Source organism: Clinocottus analis, unplaced genomic scaffold (assembly GCF_023055335.1).
Source record: "Clinocottus analis isolate CAN_PGR_092001 unplaced genomic scaffold, fCliAna1.0.p SCAF_9, whole genome shotgun sequence".
NCBI classification, from domain to species: Eukaryota; Metazoa; Chordata; class Actinopteri; order Perciformes; family Cottidae; genus Clinocottus; species Clinocottus analis.
In genome coordinates, this window is record NW_027176251.1 from 1337766 (window position 1) to 1362500 (window position 24735).

The 24735-nt window shown below is 44.8% G+C and overlaps 1 protein-coding gene across 2 annotated transcripts in view; it reads left to right on the forward strand.

Moving 5' to 3' along the window:
* The first annotated feature begins 247 nt into the window (after window positions 1–247).
* The window catches only part of sntb1 (syntrophin, basic 1), a 31433-nt gene continuing 6945 nt past the window's right edge, over window positions 248–24735 (forward strand). The window contains exons 1-7 of one of the 2 annotated variants that reach the window (XM_068569543.1): window positions 248–1266; window positions 12487–12766; window positions 18966–19083; window positions 19239–19328; window positions 21170–21306; window positions 22421–22617; window positions 22713–22778. In XM_068569543.1, the coding sequence (XP_068425644.1) occupies window positions 720–1266; window positions 12487–12766; window positions 18966–19083; window positions 19239–19328; window positions 21170–21306; window positions 22421–22617; window positions 22713–22747 (1404 nt within the window). In that variant the 5' untranslated portion in view covers window positions 248–719 and the 3' untranslated portion in view covers window positions 22748–22778. Of the gene's footprint in view, window positions 1267–12486; window positions 12767–18965; window positions 19084–19238; window positions 19329–21169; window positions 21307–22420; window positions 22618–22712; window positions 22779–24735 lie in introns of those variants that run through there. The other variant, XM_068569542.1, reaches the window with a different exon arrangement.

Below are 24735 nucleotides of genomic sequence, written 5' to 3' on the forward strand. Positions count from 1 at the left end.
GGGGTCTTTCCAGAGCTGTCACAGCTTCCTGACAAAACGAGCTCTTTCTCTTTGAAACAACCAAACAGGCACAGGCGCATTCCTGCACGCGCGTAACCGCTGTCAGCGCGTGGAGGCAGAGCGGGTCCCACTGGGAATTTGAAGAGTGCAAACCCAGTTGTAGTCATATCTGAGAATGGTCCATTTGTTTAAAGACGTGCTTCATAGTAGCTGCCATAAAAAGTCATTTCAGATCCACGTGGTCTAATGCCAAAAAAAAGCAGATTATGTGTTTACCCAAAATATACCTTACTTTCATTTTAAACATATATTTTAACATAATCATCATCCTGATAAGAGTTAATGGATGTATAAATGGATGTGTGAATGCGTATTGTTCAACTGTCACGTCTCCAACGTTCAGGGGGAAACCGTGAAGACATATTTGTGCGCGCGGGATCTGAAGATGGGATCTGCTGACGGCGGGGGGAGCAAACTCCACCCCGCAGAGCAGATCTCTCGGGCGGGCGGAGCGCGAGCAGCTTGCGCCGAAAAGGGGCTCGGGGCTGGTTGGTCGGGACGCCTGACAAGTCCCGCTGAAAACTTCAGGAGGGGCAAAGTCCAGCAGCTTGACTGCGAAGGAGACAGACGAGCGGGGAAGTGGACGCGTGAGCGCGAGCCGGGAACTAAATCATTTCTTCTTTCTTTTTTTTTTTTTTTTTGAAAGAAATGCTCCAAAGATGGCGGTGGTAATAACGACGGCACTTTCAGGTGCCTCCGGAGTACCAAAAAGTGGCTTTCTTGAGGTTTTGGTGCGGGAGCAGTGGCACAAAGTTTCGGTCAACTTAAACGAGGAAGCGCTCACGTTGAGCTGCGAGGAGGGCTACGTGAACGGCGGCGTGGACGACGGCGTCAACTCCAACGGCGTGACCAACGGATCCTACCTGGACAACAACAACGCCAACTCCAACAACGGCCCCCGAGCCGCGCGCACCGCGTTCACGGACCTCCCGGAGCGCGTGCCGGAGGCGATCGCCAACCGAAAGCGCTGCGTCAAGGTGAGCAAGCAGGAGGTCGGAGGACTCGGGATCAGCATCAAAGGTGGCAAGGAGAACAAAATGCCCATCCTCATCAGTAAGATATTCAAGGGGCTCGCGGCGGACCAGACGCAGGCTCTGTACGTCGGGGACGCCATCCTGTCCGTGAACAGCGTGAACCTGCGGGACGCGACCCACGACGAGGCCGTGCAGGCGCTGAAACGGGCCGGGAGAGAGGTGACACTGGAAGGTAGGCAGGCTGGACAGACGTGTGTGTGTGTGTGTGTGGGGTGAGGGGGTGACGGAAACAATAGGTGACCCAAAGGTGAAGTATTTAGCTGAGGAAATACCGCATGCATGACCCAACTTGTGTTATGAAGATAAGGTTTAGGAAGCCCACATGTGAGTGATCGTATCGTATCTCCTAGTGAAGATAAGATGCCTCAGTTCAGCCAAAGTCCTTCTGGGAACTGCCGACCTTAACATCCTTCAGGGGAGGAAACCAGTCGTATAAAAGGATGACTTTCTCATCCCTCTGTGCGGTGTTCTGCACGTCATCCAGCGGGTCCTCGGCACTCTGCGAGGTTTCTGTCCGACCTGCCAGGTGATTGCATTCAGTTGGCGTCCCAGGTGCAAATCACTCCCCGATTAGAGGGAAAGCAGCAGGGCTCTGAGTGTTGAAGCCGGGGATTGAAAACCTCTGCTGAGTTACTGGTTAATAGCGGGAGCGAAGACAGACACATATTGTTGTGTTATTCATATCACATTTCATCAAATGTGTTTTCCTGCTCATTTAAAAAGTCAACAGTTGTTGTCTTCGAACAGGCTCGCAAACAAGTCAAACTTTTCTTGTTAGATGTGATTTACTTTCCATTAAAGGAAGCAGTTACTGGCTAATGGCGGGAGCGAAGACAGAAACATATTGTTGTATTATCCATATCACATTTCATCAAATGTGTTTTCCTGTTCAATTAAAAAAAAATCAACATTTGTTGTCTCCGAACATTCCCTCAAGCAAAAGTCAAACTTTGCAGCTCTCTACCTAATCGTGTAGCCGACGTTGTGCAACTCTGCAGGACGATAGGTTTATTCCGTAGTTGGGAAACAGGGGACTGACCGGCTGGAAGGATACAGTTATCACACACACACACACACACACACACACACACACACACACACACACACACACACACACCCGTAAAGACACACAGTCTGTGTTGTGCAGTTGTTTTTAGCCCAAAGTCAAGAGGACAATTAGACCGATGGCAGGCAGATTCCAGGCTGAGGATGAACACACACACACACACGCACACACACACACACACACACACACAACACAACACAACACAACACACACACACAAGTTTGCAAGCACAAAAACACACACATTCACACACAGGAAAATGTTGCACACAAGCGCCCACTTCTGAGTATTTTATTCCTGTTAGCACTCTTGGACTCAAGACTGTAAGAACAAAGTGTCTCTCGCTCTCCCTCTTTTACACACACACACACACACACACACACACACACACACACACACACACACACACACACACACATGTGAGCATGGTGAAGATGCTCCCAGGGGGACAAAGGGGCAACACTGCAGAGGAAAAAATCAGGTCCCAGATGAAAACTTACTGAGATAAGAAGGAAGGAGAGAAGGAATGGAGCGAGCAAAGAAGACAAGGGAGGAAGAGAAGGAGGGAGAAAGAGAGATGGGAGGGGGGTCGGAGCTGAAATGTGAATTTAATGGGGAAAGTGCTGAGAGGGAGAGAGATAGAAATGAACGGAACAGAAGGAGAGCTAACGAGGGCGGCTAAGAGGCTGATTTATAAAGACGACAGCGCGGGTTAACTTCAGGGTAACGAGAGACCCGAGTTCCCCACGACTGCAACGATAATCTGAATGTGCCGAAGCAGCGGAACATGGAGGGATATCACAAAGTGCTTTTTCAAGGGGTTTGGTGGACCTCTGGGGGGCCGTGAAAGGTTCTTAACACGTGAACCAGCATGTTAGCTTTCACTTCACATGGAAAAAAACAAATACTTCTTCAATCCTGAGTGTAAACCAAAACTGTGACGTGAGGAAGGGGATCAGGAGGAAGCATCCGATTCAGCTGTTCGGAGAGATGGCACATGTCTCATGGGAGAGGAGTGTGTGTCTTTGTGCGTGTGTGTGTGTGTACAATGTCGTGATGTTGTGAGTGCGTATGTGAGAAACCTTGCGTGTTTGCGATCTGTGTATTTATTTATTTTACCGACAAGCCGTCTTGAAACTCATTAGAAAGATGGAAGAACATTCAGCTCAAACGGGCAGTGCCGACTCGCTGCCGGCAGAACGACCCGGCGGTTCAAGAGCTGAAAGGATCACAGTTCAAGCCCTCGTGTCAGAGAGCATCCGCTTCCCTTAATGTGCCCCCCGAGCCGGCTCCGGCTCCTCGCTGGTTCTGTTCTGCGGCTCAGCATGCGGCCTGTGACAAGTGTAAAGTGGCTTTCCCCCCTGTGGGGGGGCGGATCAGTCAGGGTTCTGCAGCTCCGCCGCAAAGCTCAGAGCAACCACAGCCGCTGCCATCACGGCGGTGCAGAGAGATAATTGGTTAGTTCGCGAGTAATGACTTCAATTACATTGTGACGGTGGACAGTTAGTGAAGCGACTTGGATGGCGTGTACAGTGCGCGCAGTGGAGATGGTTATGTGAGCTAATGAGGTCCACCTGGAGCACTGGCTCATCGGGTCACCTCTGGTCACTCGGATAGAACAAAGCCGTCGGTAATGCTATTAAGTCGGCCGCTGCACGCACGGTACCGGGATTCAGAAGTCAAAGCGGCGACGTGGAATTCAGCCATCCTCTGTTTTTATTATGTACACCTGTGCTGTCGCTGCTCTCACGAGGCAAAATGGCCGCCGTGCAACAGGCACATGTCACACTATTGGTAGGTGGTTGTTTTTTTTGTTCACAGAGGACATTTTGACTTGTCAGGTGTAGATCATGACAATAATAATGGCTGACTTCCATGTAGCTGCTTTGATTTCAGACTGGTATCGTGCGTGCTAGCTCACTCTCGCCGGGACACTCGCTGGTCGATGTTACAAGTAACATCTGTGCTTTTCCTACTGTGACAAGTCAAAATGTCTGCTGGGAGAAAGGCCTCTTATCAGTATAACCTGCTCCTCTGCCACAGGACACACACACACACACACACACACACACCTCAGTGTGGTTCAAACAAAGTCCTCACTGAATTGTCTCAGTGTCTGAAAGCTCTACACTTTTCTTGCTAATTTTTTACAACTTTTCCAAACAATCTGGAACGCATCACGCATCGATCGGCCTCTTTCACAGCAGACATTTTGACTTTGATGGAAAAGCACAGATGTTACTCATGTCCCAGTACGCCATGGAAAGACCCTGAAATCAGTCAATACGTGGAAGTCAGCCATTATGAATTTTATCACACGCCTGTGCTTCACCTTCACAATAAGTCATGCTGTCTTAAGTTATAAAAAACAAGCCCTAATGTCCAGGTGTGTGCAGGAGAGACGGCACAATTTGGACTTCCCCCCCCTCAAAAAGACGCCGTTCTTCGTCAGCAGATGCCGCCCCCGCTTGCCAACGGCCCCGCAGATGACCTGTGAGATGCTGCGGATGGCGGCATCAGGACACGGGGGCCCCTTTAGCTTCTGATGATAAACAACTTCATAAGTCCCGGTGCAGGAATCAGAGAGCGCTTCATGAGGCGGTCGCACGGGGATAACGGCTCTTAATGTTCACGCAGCTGTCCTCGTTCTGCCCTCGTTGCACTCGTTTCCTTTTTTCCTCCCATTGTTTTCACTTTTGTGTTATCATTTTTTACATAATGATGATTGAAAATCCAGTCTAACCATGTTGGGTGTGAAGTTTATTTTCCCCTCCGCACAAAGAGCAATTTGATTCAAATAAAGAAAAAAAGAGATAAGTTCCTTTAGAGAATTGTGCCGCTCAATTCACTCATGTTTATAGTTAAAACTGGATGGTCTAGACTCTAATATAATATCTAGTATTTCCATATTTAGATTACAAAGCGTTTTAGTGCCAGTAGTTGTACACACAACCTGTGGGATCATTTGAGTCACATGACGACTGAACAAATACTTCTCAAGGTTGACTTGCTGCAAAAAGGCTAAATAGATTTCTTTTGACCCTCAGAGGTCGTCTGAGGCGCCGGTGGCGTTGGGAATACTCTGTAGGTTATTATTTTGAAGGCGTGAAAGCTCTATTTTTGTTTCCCACAGTATCTCATGGTGAAATTGACACGTTCCTGCCAGCTGTGCCTTGCTTTGTAGTTGCTGCCCATGTGCAGAAAACAGTGTAAACAGATTCCCCGTGAACCTTCTTAGTCATTACACAGAGGTGGACACAGGGCTCCTATTACCGGATGAAATGCAACTTCTGACAGCAGATTGCATCGTCTGCAGGGAGCTGGCTGGCATGAATTCAATGAAAATTGCCGGCTGACTTTTTGTTTCCAGCTGAAAAAAGGGCTCTTTGGCACATTAATAGCGATGTGGTTTCATGCTAAACTAGCTATGGCATACAATAAGTATCTTTTAAACAAGGATGTGTTGCAAACTACTCGGCCTAGGACGTGTACCTGTAAGGTTAACACTGAAGGTAGATCACATTACAGCGCTCAAACGCACCGTTTAATCAATTCCTTCGTCCACTTTTGCCGTTGTGGCTTATTTAGCGAGGCTAATTGAAAAAAAATGCAACCCTCCAAACCCTTTAAATTCACAGTATTGCTCGTAATGCCACCGCAAACACATCTCATGTGGAAAAATAAATCCAAAATGGTGCAGTTGCTAAGCTACTCTGAGTAGACAATGTCCGGGAAAGGGCTGTTAACCAAATACAGAGCACCATATTGAAGCAATGCAGATCATTTTGACCATGAGGAAACCCCTCCAGCTTGAAATTGGCAGTAATAGCACTAAACCAGGTGCATTTCAATGCAAACACACGACCTCTGCGAGTTGCATTTGTACCTATCAAGCTGACTCTAAAGAGGAAAAATGAAAGCGAATGAAGTGAGGAACTGAAAGTGGAAACACAATAAAGAACATCTGCCACAATTCAGCAGACAGGAAATGAGTCAGTGGCCTGCAAGCTGCCCCGTTCATCCCCTGACAAGCCGTACCTGTCGTCACCTGACATCTACAGGGTTTTGTCTGAGGGTTTGTGTATGTGCTGCTGTCAGCAGTGTGTCTATAGCAGCTTGTTTGTGTGTGTGTGTGATCAAGTTTAGTCATCAGCGGTGTGGTCTAGTCTGATGTAGTCATAGAGTTGTGTGTCTGCGAGCTGCCTGTTGATGCCGTGAGAGAAATGATCGTCTCCTCTGCTTCTGTTTGTGTGGTCTGACGCAGATGATGATGGCGACGATAACAACAACAGCGTTGCATTATTGTCGCGGTGAAGATAATGCATTGAATCATCGGTTCCTCTGCGAATGTTTATACAGCCAAAACAAAAGCTGAGTCAGACAGAGGAAGCTCGTCGGTTTTTCGCTGTCGGCTTTGTTTCGAAGAAGACAAAAAACTTTCCCTCCAGGTGTTAAGTGTTGGGTTTTTGTCGCTGACATTGTGTTTTGCTTTTTTGTCCCGGGGTTTCTAACCGACGGTCGTCTTTCACGTCAATAAACTCAAGTGTGGCTAAGTGCTCCACTTGAAAGCTTAAATTGAGAGTGGAGTTTGAAAGATATTTAAAGATTGTGACTCAAAAAAATGCACGGTAATAAGAGGTTGACTTCTGTTGAATGCTGTCAGCTGCTGTAATGCTGTCTGTCGTTGTTGTTTTGAGGAAGTATGGAGGTTCACGACACACACACACACACACACACACAGCTCACTGGTTTAAAGATTGACGATTAAGATAACGTTGAGTGCCTTTCCCTTTTTTATAAGTTGTATCTGGTGACATCCTTGTGGCATCAGGGGCGTTTACTTGATAGACGTGTGTAAAGTTTAAATATGGATGATGCACTCAACGTTTCTGAGTATTGAGACGTGGACAGTAGAGCCTGGTCTTATGGACATTCACCGCAATATTTAAACAATAAATAAACAGCTTTTACCACTTCAAATTATCTGAGATTTCTTTTTAAAAAATCCCTGATTTCAGAAACGTTTTCATCTCCAGATCTTTTATTCTACCGGTAGACTTTCATCAACTTTCAATAAACCAGATTATCCAGCTCCAACGTGCCGGTCTCTGGCAGTGTGGTGCCAAATTGCAACCAACTGAACACTTTATGAATTCCCTTTTTTGCTTTTTTTTTTGTGTGTTTCTAACTCTTTAAAATGTGCCGTACATCACTCTCACTACTACACACCACTTCAGCATGTGGAGCCTGAAGCTCGGCAGACCTGCAGTGCCTGGTTATGGTTTCTGAGTGCTCAGCTGGGATTGGACGGTCGCTGGTCGGGAGAAGGGTCTGGTGGATAGTCCACCATCTGCTAAATGAGTGTAATGATTTACAACCCCCCTCCAGAAAGTTAAGCCTCAGCACTATGTGATAACATGTGGGAGATGAGTGTTTTTTCTGACTGCAGTTTAACATATTAGGGAGATTTTTAGGCCTTACATATTCAGGTCATTGTTTGATGTAATGGAGATGTGACATATAATGCGTCCTTGTGAACATCTGCTATATTCGTCCTGTTCACTTTCTGTACTTCTCATAACCAAGGCTCTATTTACAGCCAAAATAATATACATCATGATGAGAAATACTTCATAGAGAAGGTGTACGGTCTATTAATGAGCTTTCTAATCTTTGAACGCATCCGCTATCAGTCTGATGACACAAAGGCCTAAACGTCTGCGGTTTTAGCCGGTAGCCAGTAGATTTCGAGGACAAGCCTTTCTTTTGCTCGCGCCGCTCATTGTTTACATTCCGGCTTGCAACTTGAGACGCAAACCGGAGTCTGGAGTTGAGAGACGACGTGCACAACCGGATTTGCCTCACAAGTAGCCGGGTTTCAAGCTAATTCAAACAAACAAACAAACAAAAAAAGCTAAATCATCGTCAGACGAAGCAGGTGAGGCTGCATGTTGTCCTGCGACTTTGCTTTCTTTCCACGCGGACTCTTTTTTTACCTGCTTTCAACCAAAGAGGCTTCAAAACAGTCAACACTGACATAAAGTTCAGAGTTCAGTGTCAGTCATAGAGGTGAGGGGAAAAAAACAATACAGCATAGTATCGCGATATTTTGCCTGCGTATCGATACACAGAAGCAGAATATCGATCTTTCATTTAATCAATTATAAACCTTCCGGTCCTCGAAAAATACAATCAATTGTTGTTTCAGCTTTTTCATTTAGCTGCAATATGTTGACAAGTTTTCCTTTGGCGACAATTTGCGGTGTAAAAAAAAGGGAATAAATCGCAATTTTCAATCGCGGTATCGCGATAAAATTGAATCGTGGGACGTCTGGTGATTCGCACCCCCTCGTCAGTCGTTCCTTCCTCCTCACTTTCACATTTTCAATGTCAAATTCCTTCTCTAAAAAGAGCCTCCACCTGAGTTACTGTTCATTGTTCATTGTTCAGTGAAGGTGACATTTGAACTCTTTGAGATATTGGTCCAAATCTTACAAAAAGCTTTGAGGGCGGATTTGTAAAGGCCTTTTGTGCCGCTGTGGTATCCAGCTACCTGGTGCCGACATGCAGTAAAAAGCCTTCAATCAAGAGCAGCTTTTTTTTTTTCCCTCCTCTTTGCCCGGCTCTGTTCGCTCTCCAGCGTCTACCAACGTTGGACCGACTCGCTCTCCCTCGGGCGTAATGAGAGGAGCTTTCTTTTTCCTTCCGTACATTTTCTCACCAAATAAAAATCCCCCATTGAAGCATATGGAATACATTCCAATGATTTAAGGCCTCATTAACCACTATTAGGGACCATTAAGTGAAAAAGACACAATGAGACTAATAAAGACATGTACATCTTGTGGTATAGAGCAGAGAGTGTGTGAGTGTGTGTGTGTGTGTGTGTGTGTGTGTGTTCACTGTGAATGTGGGTTGTGGACATAGCTGAACACTTCTGAATAATTTAATTCCCTCATTGGAAAATGTGTAAGTAAATGAGGCTTGAGTACAGTTGTACAATTTTAAAGTGATATATTTAAATATGATGAATAGAAGTGGGGTTTTTTAATGGCGAGTGGTACAGCTGGTCTCCGCCGTTCAGACATCTGCATCACGACGCCTGAAACAGCGAGCCACTGTTTCCAAATGAAGTGGAGAGTAGGAGTCATAATGAAAGAGATTTACTCGTGTGTGTGTGTGTGTGTGTGTGTGTGTGTGTGTGTGTGTGTGTGTGTGTGTGTGTGTGTGTACTCTCACTTTGTCTCAAGCACAAGCCAGAAAAAAAAGGAAACTAAAATCAAACAGAAGAGGGAGGTCATTTGGATTTCGGGTCTTTTTTTTTTTGTTTGACTTACGTAAGCGTTGCGTTCAAATGACGGTTCAATAAGTACGAGTCACATCCTCTCCCGAGTTTATCATCACGCTATTGAGGTTATTGTGCAGAGTTGGCTGTGTTGGAGCTGTAATGAAACAGAAACACAACCCAGGGGGAATGCACACACACATTTAAACACTTGCAGTGTAATGATCACACGGACTCCACCCCGTTTATTTTCCCCCTTCGCTGGAAACAGTTACGGCTCTATTTCTGGGCACGGTGACGCCGGTCCATGAGTTTACATTTCCTCCCTCCAGACTGCCATTGTAAATGTTAACTCGAAGACAAATTACCCACTTAACATGCGTTTGATTTGTTTTAATTAAGTCGGCTCAGAAAGCAAACCGTAAACAACCAAAACGTTGAGCGGCCACATCATTTTTGAATGATTTGTCCTCATCCAGACGGCAGAATTGTCATTATTAATAACTTGATTAATCATATTCAAAAACGACAAATAGTCCAAAAACCCAAAGAAAGATGATTTACGATCATATAAAGCAGAGAAAGTCGATCGTTTTAAACGCTGAAACCGGAGAGTTCTGGGCTTTTTTTTTTGGTTTGGGTTTGATAAATTGCTTCGATGACTAAAACGTTGCAGAGATTTGTATCCATAGACATTAATTGTTTCAGTGCTCGTCTTCGTTCCACTCGTAGAAGTAAATCTGGTAAGTGAAGCCCTGGAAAGTCTAAAGCCAGATTTATGGTCCAAGCAAGAGGTTAATGGCAGTCCTCTGTGTCCTGGGTTTTGATTTATAACTCTGCTTTGGATTTCTTTCTTTGATAGCACTCCCCCCCCCCCCAACACTTAACGGATGTATTGTACTCGTAAGGTTGTATCGTCCATTTATTATATTCCCCAACTGTTTGAATTGTTTCATTAACGTAAGTTATTTGAATCGGCTCAATGTGGCTCACATGGCTACAGTTTACCACTGTGTGTGTGTGTGTGTGTGTGTGTGTGTGTGTGTGTTGCATCTTTACTTACTTGTTTTTACTTACTTATTTACGCACTTGTTTTTATCTACATTTTTATACTTTCTTTTGTATTATCTATAGAGATATCTTTATTTTTTTATTTTATTTTCATTTTATAGTTAAATGTTCATTGTTTAGTGTTGTTGTTGTTGTCAAGTGTTGAGCACCTTCTGTCTGGACAAATTCCTCGTCTGTGCAATAATTGATTCTGATGTCATTTCCAAAGCCCAGATACACACAAAGACACACAAAGACACACAAAAGATGGGGCAGTGCGTGTTAGTCCCTTTGTACCGAGTCTGTCTTTAAATCTGAGGACCCTTGTTGCGTTTTCCTAATCCTACATGCGCCTTTTGGGCTCCCTTCAGTCTCATGAACACACACACGTCTCCTCGCGGACACACAACCACACGAGGTTGTCATCATCCAACTGCGGCTGATTCGCTCTTTTCAAGTCCATTGAATTCACTCGTATTGTATCTTGTTGTGATGCATTTTAACAAATGGATTTTTTTCAGCCTCTATAATCTGATTAGCGCGCTTGTGTGTGTGTGTGTGTGTGTGTGTGTGTGTGTGTGTGTGTGTGTGTTTGGGAGGGGGCGGGGGGGTTATTCCTGCTGTGTAATTGGATCACGCCGTCACCACGGGTCCATCGAGGACTCTTCTCGCACCGTCTCCTCCTCTGTGTTGGGTGTCAGCCTGTCATCTCTCCTCCTCTACAGGTTGGCAGTGAGTCTTGTTTCACAGTCTCACAGGTCCGTGGCGCTTCTTCCAAGAATAGTTCACTGGCTGGATTACAAATGCCACCAGCCATATGCCAATTACACGCGGCGCGTACAGTAGGATATGCCAATTAAACATGCAGGCCGACGCCGGAGCCTTTCAGAGCACTCGGGACACAGAAAAGCGTGCTGAGCATCCATTTTTACTTCTGCCTCCCCGCTTCTGTTTCGCCGCCGAAAACATGTGTCCTGTCTCCTCTTTTCTTCTCCCCTTGTCAAAAACCTAAAAAAACACGGAAGTTAAGATGCTTGTCAAGCCTCCAGTGATCGAGTTTGACATCTACAAGTAGTTTTTTGGGATCGGGAGTTTCTGGGGGTTTTTTTTGGCAGCATACATTGTGACTGCCGTATCCGGTAGCATTGGAGGTTTTTAGTGTTTTTTAGGAGCATGACTCTCTGGATGCTGCCTGCCTGGAGCTGCACACACGAGGTGTCATCGGCACAGTTTACTGCATGAACACATCACACCTGAGTCCGTTTTGGCTTTCAGCATTTTGACATTTTGCTGTTATTTTTCAAATTGGCAGCAGGGCAGGGCCACTGTGTGAGCTCATTGGAAGCTAATGGTTTGATCAGCTGAGCCTTCATGCCCACTGTGCAACACGCACACGCTGCTCTGCATGCAAGGTGGAATAACAAGTTGTGCACCAATTTATTTTGATATGTAACGTATGGATTTAGGTCTACTTTGAAGAATATCCACCCTGAAACCTTGAACAGACTCCGAGTCAAAAGCAGAAACCAAACACTTTTCTGAGTTGCAGCATCGTTTATGTTTAGAGATACATCGCCGACAGTTATCCTTCTATCTGATGCCCCGTGTTGGTGGTTAATACTTGCCTGAGGTACTAGAATTAAACTGTTTCTATTTCTGCTGCTGCGGTATCCCCCACATCCTGTTTCTGAGACAAACTATCTCCAATAGTGTTGAGCCTTTAAACCACAATGTGTGTGCGTCTGATATAATACAGAAAAACATACAGTAGATTTTTTTAAGTCGAGCTGAATTCAGATTTTTATCGCTTTTTGAACATAATTTGGGTAGCCTTGGGAAACTATGGGATGCTTTTATACATGTTTGCAGACTAACATCTCCTAAAGAACCTCCGACTTTGACCGAAAAGCTTTTAAATCTCTCGATGTGCCACTTCTTCTGTGCCGCGTCTCACTGTCTACTGGAACTCTCTGTCTTCCTTTTCTGCCCAGTGAAGTACATGCGTGAGGCCACACCATATGTCAGGAAGGGCTCCCCTGTGTCGGACATCGGCTGGGAAACCCCGCCCCCCGAGTCCCCTCGCCTCGGCAGCCCGACCACCATCATCTCCTCCTCTTCCTCCCCCTCCTCCTCCTCTTCCTCCTTCTCCACATTCGACCCTCTGAGCTCTCCCACCCAGCCCTCCCTGTCCCTGCAGGGCGACAGGAGGTGCATACCGCTCAAGATGTGTTGCGTAACCCGAGCCATGACCACGCCGGACCCTGAGAACAGGTAGGTGAAACACACACACACACACACACACACACACACACACACACACACACACACACACACACACACACACACACAGACACACACACACATACCACAGAAAATGCCTGCATCCTCATTCTTGAGCTGCAGTTCTCTGTTAAATATGATCCGTCTGCGCCTCTCGGGCTTCAGATTCACTGACTAATGACTAATAGTTCACTGAGTAACTCCCATAGTTCAGCCAGCCAACTTGTGTTATTATTTTTTAAAGATTTATGTCTTGTGTAGCAACAAATGGGCTGGGAGCCACAGACTGAAAGGTCTCATAGACAGACAGATTAACGGGTTGTTCATTTGGTGTTTCTGTGGGATTTAACTTCAATATTTAAAGAATACAGAATATGTCCGGCCTTATTCTTAAAATTGGACTTAAATTAAAACAAAATTTGCTAATAAATCAGTATATATACACATCCTTGGTGCTGTAATTACTGAAACTTTAAATCTCAGTTGCTATTATGTCATGTATGTGTTTAATATAGTTATAAAAAGTATGTAATGAGGGTGTGTTGTAGTGGAGTTGACTGCCTGAACTGACTCAGAGGCTTTGCTTCAATATCACTTGCAAAAGCTCCAAAGTTCAACTTTCAAACCTCCCGAAAAGACGATCACCTTAACGACCCGAAGGTTAACGGATCCCGCTGCGCAGGGAGAGCGGGGATTACCCAACGCTGTCGTCTCTGGCTTTTACACTCAGTTTTTCTGAAAGATAGACATTTGAAGTGTCACTTTGGTCATTCTCAGCGGGGTACAGGAGGGGGGTCTGTCAGGAGGTGTCATCAAGTTAATTGGTTCGTGGTATGACAATGACCCAATCAAACAGCATGGGGGCAGAGGGAGGTTCCCTGTTTGAACCTCTTTGGTGTAAAATGTGTGTTTTCTGTCCCTGTTGTCTCTCCTTCTCTCGTCTCACCGTGTTTTCCTTCCTGCTCGTCTTTTTGTTTGTTGTGCCGTCGCTCTGGTGATTTTCACTCACTTGTTTGTGTTTTTCGATCTCTTTCTTGTATTCTAGCCATCGTCTCCTTTCTTTACTTTCCTGATCTCTCTCTCTCCGTCGCCATCCTCTTCCAGTCATTGTCTCTCTTGGTTTACTTCCTGTTTCTCTCTCCTCTCCGTGTCCCTCCATTCACTGTGTCCTCTGCATATGTCTGATTATTTTTTTAAAAGTGTGAGACGGTTAAACCTCGCTGAACTTCAAAGCTTCAGACAATTGAGGCGACATCAAAGTCAAGTTCTAGCCGCGACTTCAAAGTCCCTCCGTCTTGTTAGCTCGACGCCGCGACTGTAAAAATGTAAATGCTAACACACACAAACAATCAATAAAAAGAAATTCCTGTAAATGAAATGAAAAATGAGAGCCGCGTCCACAGATGGAGCAGATGGTGCTCTGTTGGCTGGTTCTTCTGTATGATAACATGTTTATTAGTGTCAAAATAAAGAAGGAAAAAAGTACATTGTTCTTGACGGAAGGAAATGTAGTTGTCGCTTTTGTATGCTGGGAATGAGTCCTGTCTTTGGAGAGTTGGTTATTGACAAAAAATTGCATCCCTAAGCATTTTCTCTGTACTTTGCCCCGCGGCTACGTGAGCACCAGTGTGACGCTTCCAGTTCAAAAATGTTGTAAATGTTCACCAGAATCGGCGGCATGTGCTCACACAACAACTACGTAGATCATTTTTGAGATGGAAACACGACTCTAATGCTCAGAAGACGCTCGAACTGACTCCGGCTCAGCCGAAAGTACAACCGAAAGCTCTGCTCATCATTTTTTAAAAACACCCGGTGCGTTTTTGTCAAGGCGTTTTTAAAGCGGCTGCGCTTTTAAAAGTCGTGGCAACATCCAGTTAATGAGCTAAAATGACAAAATAAGTCTGTTTTGATGAGTGTGAATTGGGCGACCTCGATGTGACAATTAGACCATCCGTTTTAGTTTCTACACTTGCGACTGTGCATGTATGAAACAAGCAAGACACATTGTGTGAGTTGGTTCACGTTAGAGAGGCTGGTACCTTTTGAACACTCAGCTCCAGCCTCCACCAGGCGACCCTGAAAGGGATCAGACGTTACAGATAAAGGATGAGCAGAGCCAGCTGCTGCTAGCGGTTTTTTCCCCCCAACCTTTATGCTAAGCTACGTAGATTGTCTCCCAGCTCTCCATACAGACATAAGAGTGGCACTCAAAGTGTATTGCTCATAATGTAAAACTACGTCTTTAAAGCTTCTTTTAAAACGTGCATTAAGTTCAGATTCACCTTCAAGGGACACATTTTAGCTGCACTCGTACAAATTTTGGTTTAAGTATTAAACATTTTAAGAGCACACGAGAGTTAAACATTGACTTTGTTGGTCATACATTTGACTTTATTGGTCAGCCAGTTATACGAGGAATTGGGGTCAATAACTCTGAGGGACAAGGTGAAGTTTTTTTTTTTTTTGCCGTCATCAGATAACAGTGTTTTGATGAAGCTGGTCAAATTGACTTTGACCAGCTTGTTTTCTTTCATGAAGGTCCTTCCTTATCCTCACAGCGAGGGCAAACGCCCCTTTGACTCACCAGTAAATATTGAGTGTTGAGTAAATGTTGAAAGGGAAGGGCACCCAAGATGAAATCTGGTTGTTTTTTTTGTCTTCTAAATCCATGAAACTTACAATAACACTGATAAGTCGGATGCTTCCCAATACGTTGGGGTTTAATGTGCATCGGATAAAAAAGACTGAACCTATTCTGTTCCTATTCTTCTTATTTTGGGGTTCAGAGCTGAAATGGTTCAGGAGCCTTTATATGAAGTGACAGAGAAGTCTGGCTTATCTTTTTTATACGCGACTCGGCGCAATGTTGCATCCCTGTGAGGGTTTCTCTCTTCATCTCAGCAGATGCTGTTTAAACTGAGTATAAGCCTGAGAGGACAGACAAGAGAGACGGATATGAACAAAGACAGAGCACGTACACTGATGAGAAGAGGTGATAAAAGACATGGAAAGTAAAAAATGAGGGAGTGGAGTATGTATGGAGGTTGTAAGTATGGAGAATAAAAGACTTTGTGATGCTCTGAAGACATTTTCCTTACCTTATTGTAACAAACACACTGTGTAAGGACAGAAAGTATAACTTAGTGTGACACTGGTGACAGATTAAATGAACTAAAATGTTAGGATTACACTTTAATCATTCATACTGTGGATTAAATATGTCATGAGAAGGTGTGGAGACAGGATAAGAAGAGGTGGAGCAGAAACAGGAAAGAAATAGAGATACAGAGAGATACAAAGAGACTCGAGTAGAAAGGAAATTAGCTCTTAAAATGGATGAAATGTCTCTCTTTCTTTCTTTTCCTTCACCATTAATCTGTGTCATTACGGAGACAACATGCTTGAAAACAAACCCCGCAGAGTGAAAGTAGGAGTCTGGAAGATCCACAGGAAATGGCTGTGAAAAAGGAGGAAATGACTCCTGGCAGAACCAGCACGGTTCCTCACAGCAAGACGGTTTTCTCTGTTTAACCTGGACAGATTTTCTGAAGGGATGAGGACTCACACGCTCTCACCTTGGTCAGGCGTGTACCAGCATACTTTATGAAAACATATTACTTTATTATTCTAGTAGTACCGATCTCAACTCTCTCCAACTGTTCGTCCTGCCAAAGCGCAGCATGTATCCACACCTCATCAGATCATTGTCATGCTCAAATAGCAGCTTAACCTTTTTGGAAACCGGGCGCGGAAATCCTCCCGCGCCCATTTTAAGTCCCAGCATGCCCCATTCAGACAACCTTTTGGCATAAAATATGGAATTTTTCCATTTTTGAACCGAACGACACAGTGTTTTTGACTGAAACTCCTTCCTGACAGGACAAGACTTTGTTTTATTGTGGTTTTTGTTGCAGATTCTGATTCTTTAGGTCCTAATCTTTCCAAAAAGGTGTCTTATTGACGCTCCATGAGGCTTTTTTGGGGAATCTGGCTCATATCATGCTGCATGTTCATAGTTACGATCAAAATATATAATGATTTTAACCTCAAAGATGTAAAAAAAAAAGATGAAGTAAAGCAATAAGTGTACTTTTGTTGTATTAAACATGGTGAAGCATAATCCCACAAATCCCCAAGAATCCCAGTTTAAGAGGAATAGCTTTTAAATCAAAGGGAAATCTTAAACTCAACCCGACTAAAAGGAAAAACAATCAAGACTAATTTGGACGGTTTAGAAAATGAATGAATAATACGGCGACAACACACACACACACACACACACACACACACACACACACTGTTCTAAGTTAGAGAACTCGGCGATGTAAACATGCTGTTGCATATCTTTAAGAGAGAAATGTTTAAGTTTCACATGTTAAAAGATTAGCGTTCAGAAACCCCAAAAGACCTGCAACGGACTTTTGAAGAATTGCCCTCAAAGACTTGAAATGCTTTACCGCAACGTGGGACGCGTCTTGGGACTTAACGTACCCCAAAAGAACTTGAGAACCCGGCTCTGAATGAAGCCCGTTGTGTGTGTGTGTGTGTGTGTGTGTGTGCGTGTGTGTGTGTGAGGCAACAATGAGTCCACGTTGAGTCATCATCAAGATGACAGCGGCACAGCGGGCCGTGACAAACCATCAAACGGATTAAATGTTTATTTTCTGGTTGCCTGTGACACACACTGAACAGCTTGATCCCAATACGCTTCTATTTAGTTTTGTCAGTATTTCAACTGCATATTTTTGCCATTTTAAGTCATTTCTTCCATGCAACTGGTGCGTGTGCATGCAGAGTTCATTCATGAATATTGACAATGCAATTACTGCGTGACTCACATTTGTATGCTGGAACAGACCTACAGCGCTGAGCTTGAATACATATTTGCGATATATCGTGCTAATCCTGTGAGAACAACTACCCTTTGATCAAAGGAGACATTGATCTTCGTTCAAGCGGGACTTATATAAGTCCATATTACTCAAGTCTATCTGCAGGTCACCTCGTCTATGTGCTGCTCCCCGAGGTGATGCATCCAGTCATGCACGCTGCTGACGGGTAGTTTAGCCCCAGAGCCAAGAAAATGGCAGATAATGCTTCCTGTAGGTCTAGCAGAACTCGCAGGAGGTCAAGTTGTTGCTAAAGCAAACGCCATCCTGAAGGAAGCTCCTCTCTCAAACGCACATCTGGGTCTGGAGCCCCCCCCCCCCCTCTTCCTCCCCCTCTGCTCCCTCCTGGCTCGTCCTTAATCAACATGCCTTCGACCCCGGCAGCGTTTCTATTTTTAACCCCAGAGGAACACCTGGAGCTGATCTGGACGGTCTCTCCCGCCTTCCCCGAGGGGGGAGGGGCTTAGTGGAAGCGCAGCGTCATCACATTCGCTGGGGCTTCTCCAGGTCCCCGGTGTTTACTGTATGATTTAAGGAAAGCCGCAAGAAAGGAAAAAGAAGCCCGTTTGCAGAGGTGAAACCACCCTGGTTTTTGGAGTAGTTTCTATTTTAAACCACGGGGAAGCACCTGGACAGTGGAGGGCTTTGTGAGCAGAGTAGAGGCGGTAAACGCACGGCTTGAGCTCAGCAGGAGTCGTCGTCCTCCTTTACTTCACAGAGACGAACGTTATCGGTCGACGCCACGACGTACGCACTCTAAAGGCTTTTTTAAAATTCATATTCATTGAGCGTACAATCAAAGAGCGGTTTCAATGAGATGGAGAAGCATCCTACAGATCCTCTGGAGGCCGGGAATGCTCCCATAGGATTCAAGCAGATTAGCTATGGAAATGAAGTGGCAGACAAGCACGATGTCATGTGGCACACAGAGAGGGAGACATGAGCAATGCCGGTTTTTATATTTTGAATGAATGAATAAACTCACATTTTCAATGCACTTCATTCCATTGTTCTGGCCCCGAGAGCCCATTTTCAAAAATGGATGACACAAAACCAGCATCTGTTGAAGCCCAGACCTAAATGGATTACGTTTTTGGTTTCTAAAAAAACTAGGAGTTGAGATTAAATTGAGTCCAATCGGGTCCGCCTGATTAAGGCCGGCAAATACATTTATCGATATTCCAAGGGGAATTTATTCACGGAGGGATGTGAACCGTGAACGTCTTCGACTTAGAACCCGTCCCAACGATAGCAGGAAGGTTAAAGCTGTTTTAACTCCGTCTTATCTGCACCTCCAGACAACTGGAGCTGCACTCCCCGGACGCCCGGCACACCGTGGTGCTGCGCTGCCCAGACCGACCATCGGCCCTGTCCTGGTTCTCCGCCATGCACTCGGTCACGTCCAAACTGGCACAGGTGTGTCTTTTGATTTCGTAGATTGGTCCATGTGATTCTCATATATGTCATTTATATATATTTAGACGTGTCCATTGCAATTAGACGGTTAAATGGTCTCGTACTGTGGCCGCTGCTTTGAGTCTAACGCGCCCTGATTGATGGTCCCACCACAGCGGGCGCTGGCAGAGGTCATCCAGAGCACAGCCAGGTCGGGGCTCGCTGGCAGCAAAGAGATACGACACCTGGGATGGCTGGCAGGGAAGGTAGGAAAGTGTGTGTGGGTGTGTTTGTGTTTGTTTGACAACTATTCTTTTAGATTTCTCACATTTTAATGGGGTTACTTTTCTTTTATTCCTGTTTTGTGACTCTGTGTGTGTGTGTGTGTGTGTGTGTGTGTGTGTGTGTGTGTGTGTGTGTGTGTGTGTGTGTGTGTGTGTGAGAGCTCTTGTTCTGTCTTTGTGAGGACCAGTTTGAGTTTTTCGGATGTTTCTGTTTAAAAGGTGAAAACTTGATTTGGGGATTTTATTCTTTGTGTCCACAGAGTAAAAAAAAAACATAATTAGTGATATTTGCTTGTTTTCTGAATTATATATTGTTGGTTGTTATTTATAAATGTTTCACGTCTTTTTTCAGGTGCATAATTTATATTTTTCCTTTTATTTAATAATTGATCAACTGCATTTAATTATGTGTCGTTAATTTAGTGGTTATCTGATAATAACAGGGTTAGAATGAGCTTTAAAGGCATTACAGCAATCATGGTATGTAATTATAAATGTGTGTGAGCACGGAGGTACCTGTGTGTATTTTTTCATTTCCATACACACTCATGCAGACGTCTTTGAAATTCATAACACGGGTAAAGCTTCCTTCTATCTTTTTATACAAAGACACCTGTTCAAACATATCTCCACACACACACACACACACACACACACACACACACACACACACACACGCATACCTGTATAATTCAGTCCTCATGAATTCGCCTATATTTGATCCTTCAAACGCAGTACAATACTGTTACTTAGCAATATATTCTCATTATGTTAAAAAGATGACCCTTGACCCTTTCAAATCCCTCGATATGATTGGCTGAGGCAGAACATGAAAGAGCGGTTTGGGATTCCGCGGCTGGGCTGCAGATAAGCGCTCGTAATGAGAATAGTTGTGGAGCATTGTGAAATGAAACGCGGCGGCTGTGCGCGCTCCAAGTTGAGAGATTAGCGGCGACGTGTTGTGGAGGGGGAAGCGGTTGGGTTCGCTCGTTAGGACGGGATCGGTCGGCGAGGGAGGAGAGGCAAAGAAAATGCGTAGAAAGTGCGCCTGCACAGCAGCCACCTTTCATTTATTTATCGCTTATTCTCCACTGACTACACACAACAGTATCGTGGACGTACACAATCTCAGTGAAGGTCCAGAAAAGCTTCATAACAGCCTAAATTATGTACTTTTTGGTGTGTTTTTGGAGCGTATTTTGGCATGAAATATTACAACAGATGGAAAGAGTTGAAGACTGGTCTACACCGACATATGAAACACACACACACACACACACACACACACACACACACACTATTCCTCTCTTTGATGCACCATTAGTCTCATAAAACCAGCTCACAGGCAAACACGCATGGATATTACAGATGAAATACCTGCTTTCATCTAACGATGTCAGCATTCATCACAAATAGAAGAGAGCGCTGGAACGTCAAAACCTTGCAGCATCGAATGAATCGAGCTCGTGCTTGATTCAAACACAAAATGAACAGCCTTGTCAGATTATTGATAATTAATTTATCTTTCACAGCTCCAGCCTCTGCTGATGTTATTATAGAAAGGAATACTAAATGCTTTTCTGGGCCGCCGATCAGACCCGATAATCATTTTTAAGTTATTGCCTCGGGCTGTGGTAATTTGTGCACTTAATAAAATTGTGCAATACTCCAGATAATAGTTTCAAACGGATTCTTTTTTGGTTTAAAGCTTTTTCATCTGAATACAGCGAGTCCCCAATGACCCTGCACAGGATGAGCGGATGTGCCAATCGCAGAGAGATGCAACCTTTCTTGTCTCATTGTTTTCCGTGTTTGTGCTGCAGACGGAGAGTGAGAAGCAATGCTGGAAGCCGGTGCTGATGGTGGTGACGGAGAAAGACCTACTGCTGTATGAGAGTGTACCACGAGGCAAAGAGGCCTGGCAGAGCCCTGCACACACATACCCACTGTTAGCAACCCGGTAGGTCCACCGCTCACACACACATGTACAGGTGCTTTGTGCAGAGTGCGAATATAAACGTTGTAAAGCATCTTAACGCGCTAAGCTGCAATGTTGAATATTCTTAGCATTAGCTACTAAACACCAGCATGTTAGCATTCTCATTGTGAGCATGTTAGCATGACAGATGTTACCTTAACAACCGACTATTTTTGTATTTACTTTATCACAAGTCTTAAAGACAACAAGAGAGAGTCTACGGCCGAGCAAGCAGCTCGTATCCACAGTGAAGCTTTCAGTTAGCTCTGAAGTCAGAATGCTAACATGCATAGCGCTGTATAAATGTAACTTAGAAGTGGGAACAGGGCTCAGAGATTAAACCACGACAAAAGCCTTGACAAAGAGTAAACAAATGTGACGGCTACAGTCGTCAATATGGTGAGCGGCAATGAATTTGATGAAATTACTGTTCAAAAAAACACAAATGTGACAAGAATTACAGCCCGCGGTCCCTCCGCCTCGCTCCCCCGCTCCAGTTTCACCAAACCCACGTGGAGCTTCCCCCCGAGATTGAACTCAACCCACTGACTTCACCTTCAATTAGAGTAGAACATAATGTAAAACTCGTACCAGTTGTTGTCTAGTTTCAAAGTGTGACAGCGCTGTGTAGCCTTACGTATGCTAACGTTAGCTCACGGCTCGCGGCCCAAAAATCCAAGACCAGGAATTCCAGTCGTGCCTAAATCAAAAAATCCTGTTAAAAATCAACCTTTAGATATTTGTAAAAGGATATTTAACAAGCACGGGTAGTATGTATTTACGTACTACTCAACTCAACGAGGTCACAGTACGATCCACATGACAAATATCCAGATAAGCATGATACACACAAAAATATCACTCAATGCCGCCACTTTGTGCCCACAGTCCACAATGTCATGTGACTGTGGCGGCCCACTAACAATCTTCTTCACGCTTAACCTCGATTTAAAGGATGTCACACACAAAATAAATCAATACCATTCAAACAAGTGCAAAGAACATCAGTTTGATCACCCAGTTACATAATGACAAACGTGCCTTCTCCCTTCCTGACACCACATGATGGTTTGTGTGTCTGTGTGTGTTTATCCAGTCTGGTGCACTCTGGCCCTGACCGGGGGTCGCCGCACTCCGGCACAGAGCTGTTCTTTGCCACTCGGACCGGCACGCGACTCGGCATCGAGACCCACCTGTTCCGGACGGAGACCACCAAGGATCTGTCCCTGTGGACCCGACACATAGTCAACGGATGCAACGCCTCGGCCGAGATGATCAAAGAAGTCACGACAAGTGAGTAGTGAGACGCAGCAACATTTTAGATTTGAGTAACTCAAAGCACCTCGGATCAAGACATGGAAACACACACACTTGGACGCTTTTCATAGAGAGAAGAAGGGAAGCAAAAACACAAAACATGTAGCTGTGGACGAAGCGGCGCCAGCAGCACGGGGTCACCGTGATGCATCCTCAGACGTGTTCAGGCACGCTGCAGCAAAACACCTATCCAGAGAGACCTGAGAGTCTCTGCTGCCTGAGGTCCTGCGAGCCAAAAATAAAGTCTCAATCCAGTGCATCAAAGCAAAATGTAAACGTGTGTATGAGTCCACTCTTGCACTGAGAAACGGGAGCGTTTGTGATATAGTTTGACAGCCATATGGTTGATGTAGACAAAGCACTTGCTATTTATAGACAGGAATGCTGTGTGTGTGCGTGTGTGTGTGTGTGTTCCAACAAATCCCCCCCCCCTTCTCTCCCAGCACAAAATGTCCTGGGAACTGCACTTCTCCCCTGGGTCCCCCTCGTCTCTCCATCTATGATAACACCGTGTGCCAAATTAAGCTTCACTTCAGACTCCACTCGTATATATGAAACGCGAAAATGACACGGCAGCAAACGATACAAGACTTTAACATCCTCGTTTGTCAGCAAAAGGTGTCAAAACTCTCCCTGAAATCACGTCGTCACCCACTGATCCAGGTGTGGTATCCAGGTGTTACGCTGCGATTGGCAAAGCGAGGCTGCATTCACACCCCGCAGAGCTCAATTGGAGTTTAACGCTCCCGAGATGTTTCGCAATAATCACGCTGTGTGTGTCGTTTAAAAGGATATCGGCTGTAATCCCGTGACAAAGCGACGTCGAGACTGAAACAAGCGGCTGAGCATCGACGCGCTGTAGCTTAAGTCACCGGATGAAGGGAAGGGCTCTGCACGCGCCCACACGGAGGATTTCACTTATTCTGGATGATACAGCTCTTCCCAGGAGCGCGAGGGACTGTGTGTGATTTAACATCTCCTGATAGCTTTGTGAATATTCCACCTTCATCATATCGTATCGGTGCACGGCGTCCAGTGGCCGCCTTCAACCTGAGCAGATGTCTAATCAGCTGGGAACAGAGAAAAAACTACGGCCTTTAAACCTGCATTGACTGATTTTACATTTACCACTTGACGGCGCAGATATGTAGCAACGTTAGCATTCATTAGTATCATTAATTAGCATCCATTTAGCTGTAGACTGTATTGCTAACATTTGCAAACACAAAGCACAGCTGAGGCTGATTTGTTTTGCAGGAATGAAGTGATAACGTCTAAAATCTAAGTATTGTACCTCGATTGAAACTTAATAATGTGCTAAAGTAGATGAAATGTTAGTGGATAGTGAATAGTTGTTGAGATATTTCACTCAAAATCACACGTCAACCTCACGGTAAAGTCATGGCATCATCACGATCAGTGGGATTCATCCACTGGAGACGATGAAAAACTGTACAAGACGTCGTGTTAATTAGCTCAATAGCTTTTTATAACTGTCTGGACCGCTGGGCTAACATCGCCAATGGGTGAAGATATGTATTAGCTTTGATTTAGATGTGTAATACAGATTTTTAGGATGCAGGTCCAGTGACACGGGCCAAACAAAATAAAGAAAAATTAGTGTTTTTTTAATCTTTAATTCTCACCATTGTATTTCTATCTGCAATGGATCCCATAACTTTTGATGAAACGTTAGCGCCGAGCCATCGCGTTCTTGTTCTGGAAGTAGAAAAGTAATTTACACTTCCCCGAGAAGGAGCGCGACAATGCATACAAAGTGCATTCACTCATTCTTCCGCCGTCGCCACCTGAGGAGCCGTCGCGCTGACCTTGTCCTCTTTTCATCTGTTGCTTCCTGATAAATCATGTCGACGGTTTATTCACCGTCGAGGCAGATAGATTAACTCTCAATCACTCGACGGGCAGCAGGACATTTTTAAAGCAAATTTTTAAAAAGGAGAAAGTAATTTGTTCGGCTCCAAAATTAAATTCCACAGGCACTTGGCCTGCAGTCGTCGATGTCCAAGGTGACTCAAACGTTTCAGAGTTTACGTTGACATTTTGAGCAATTAGCAGGATATCATGTAAATCCCA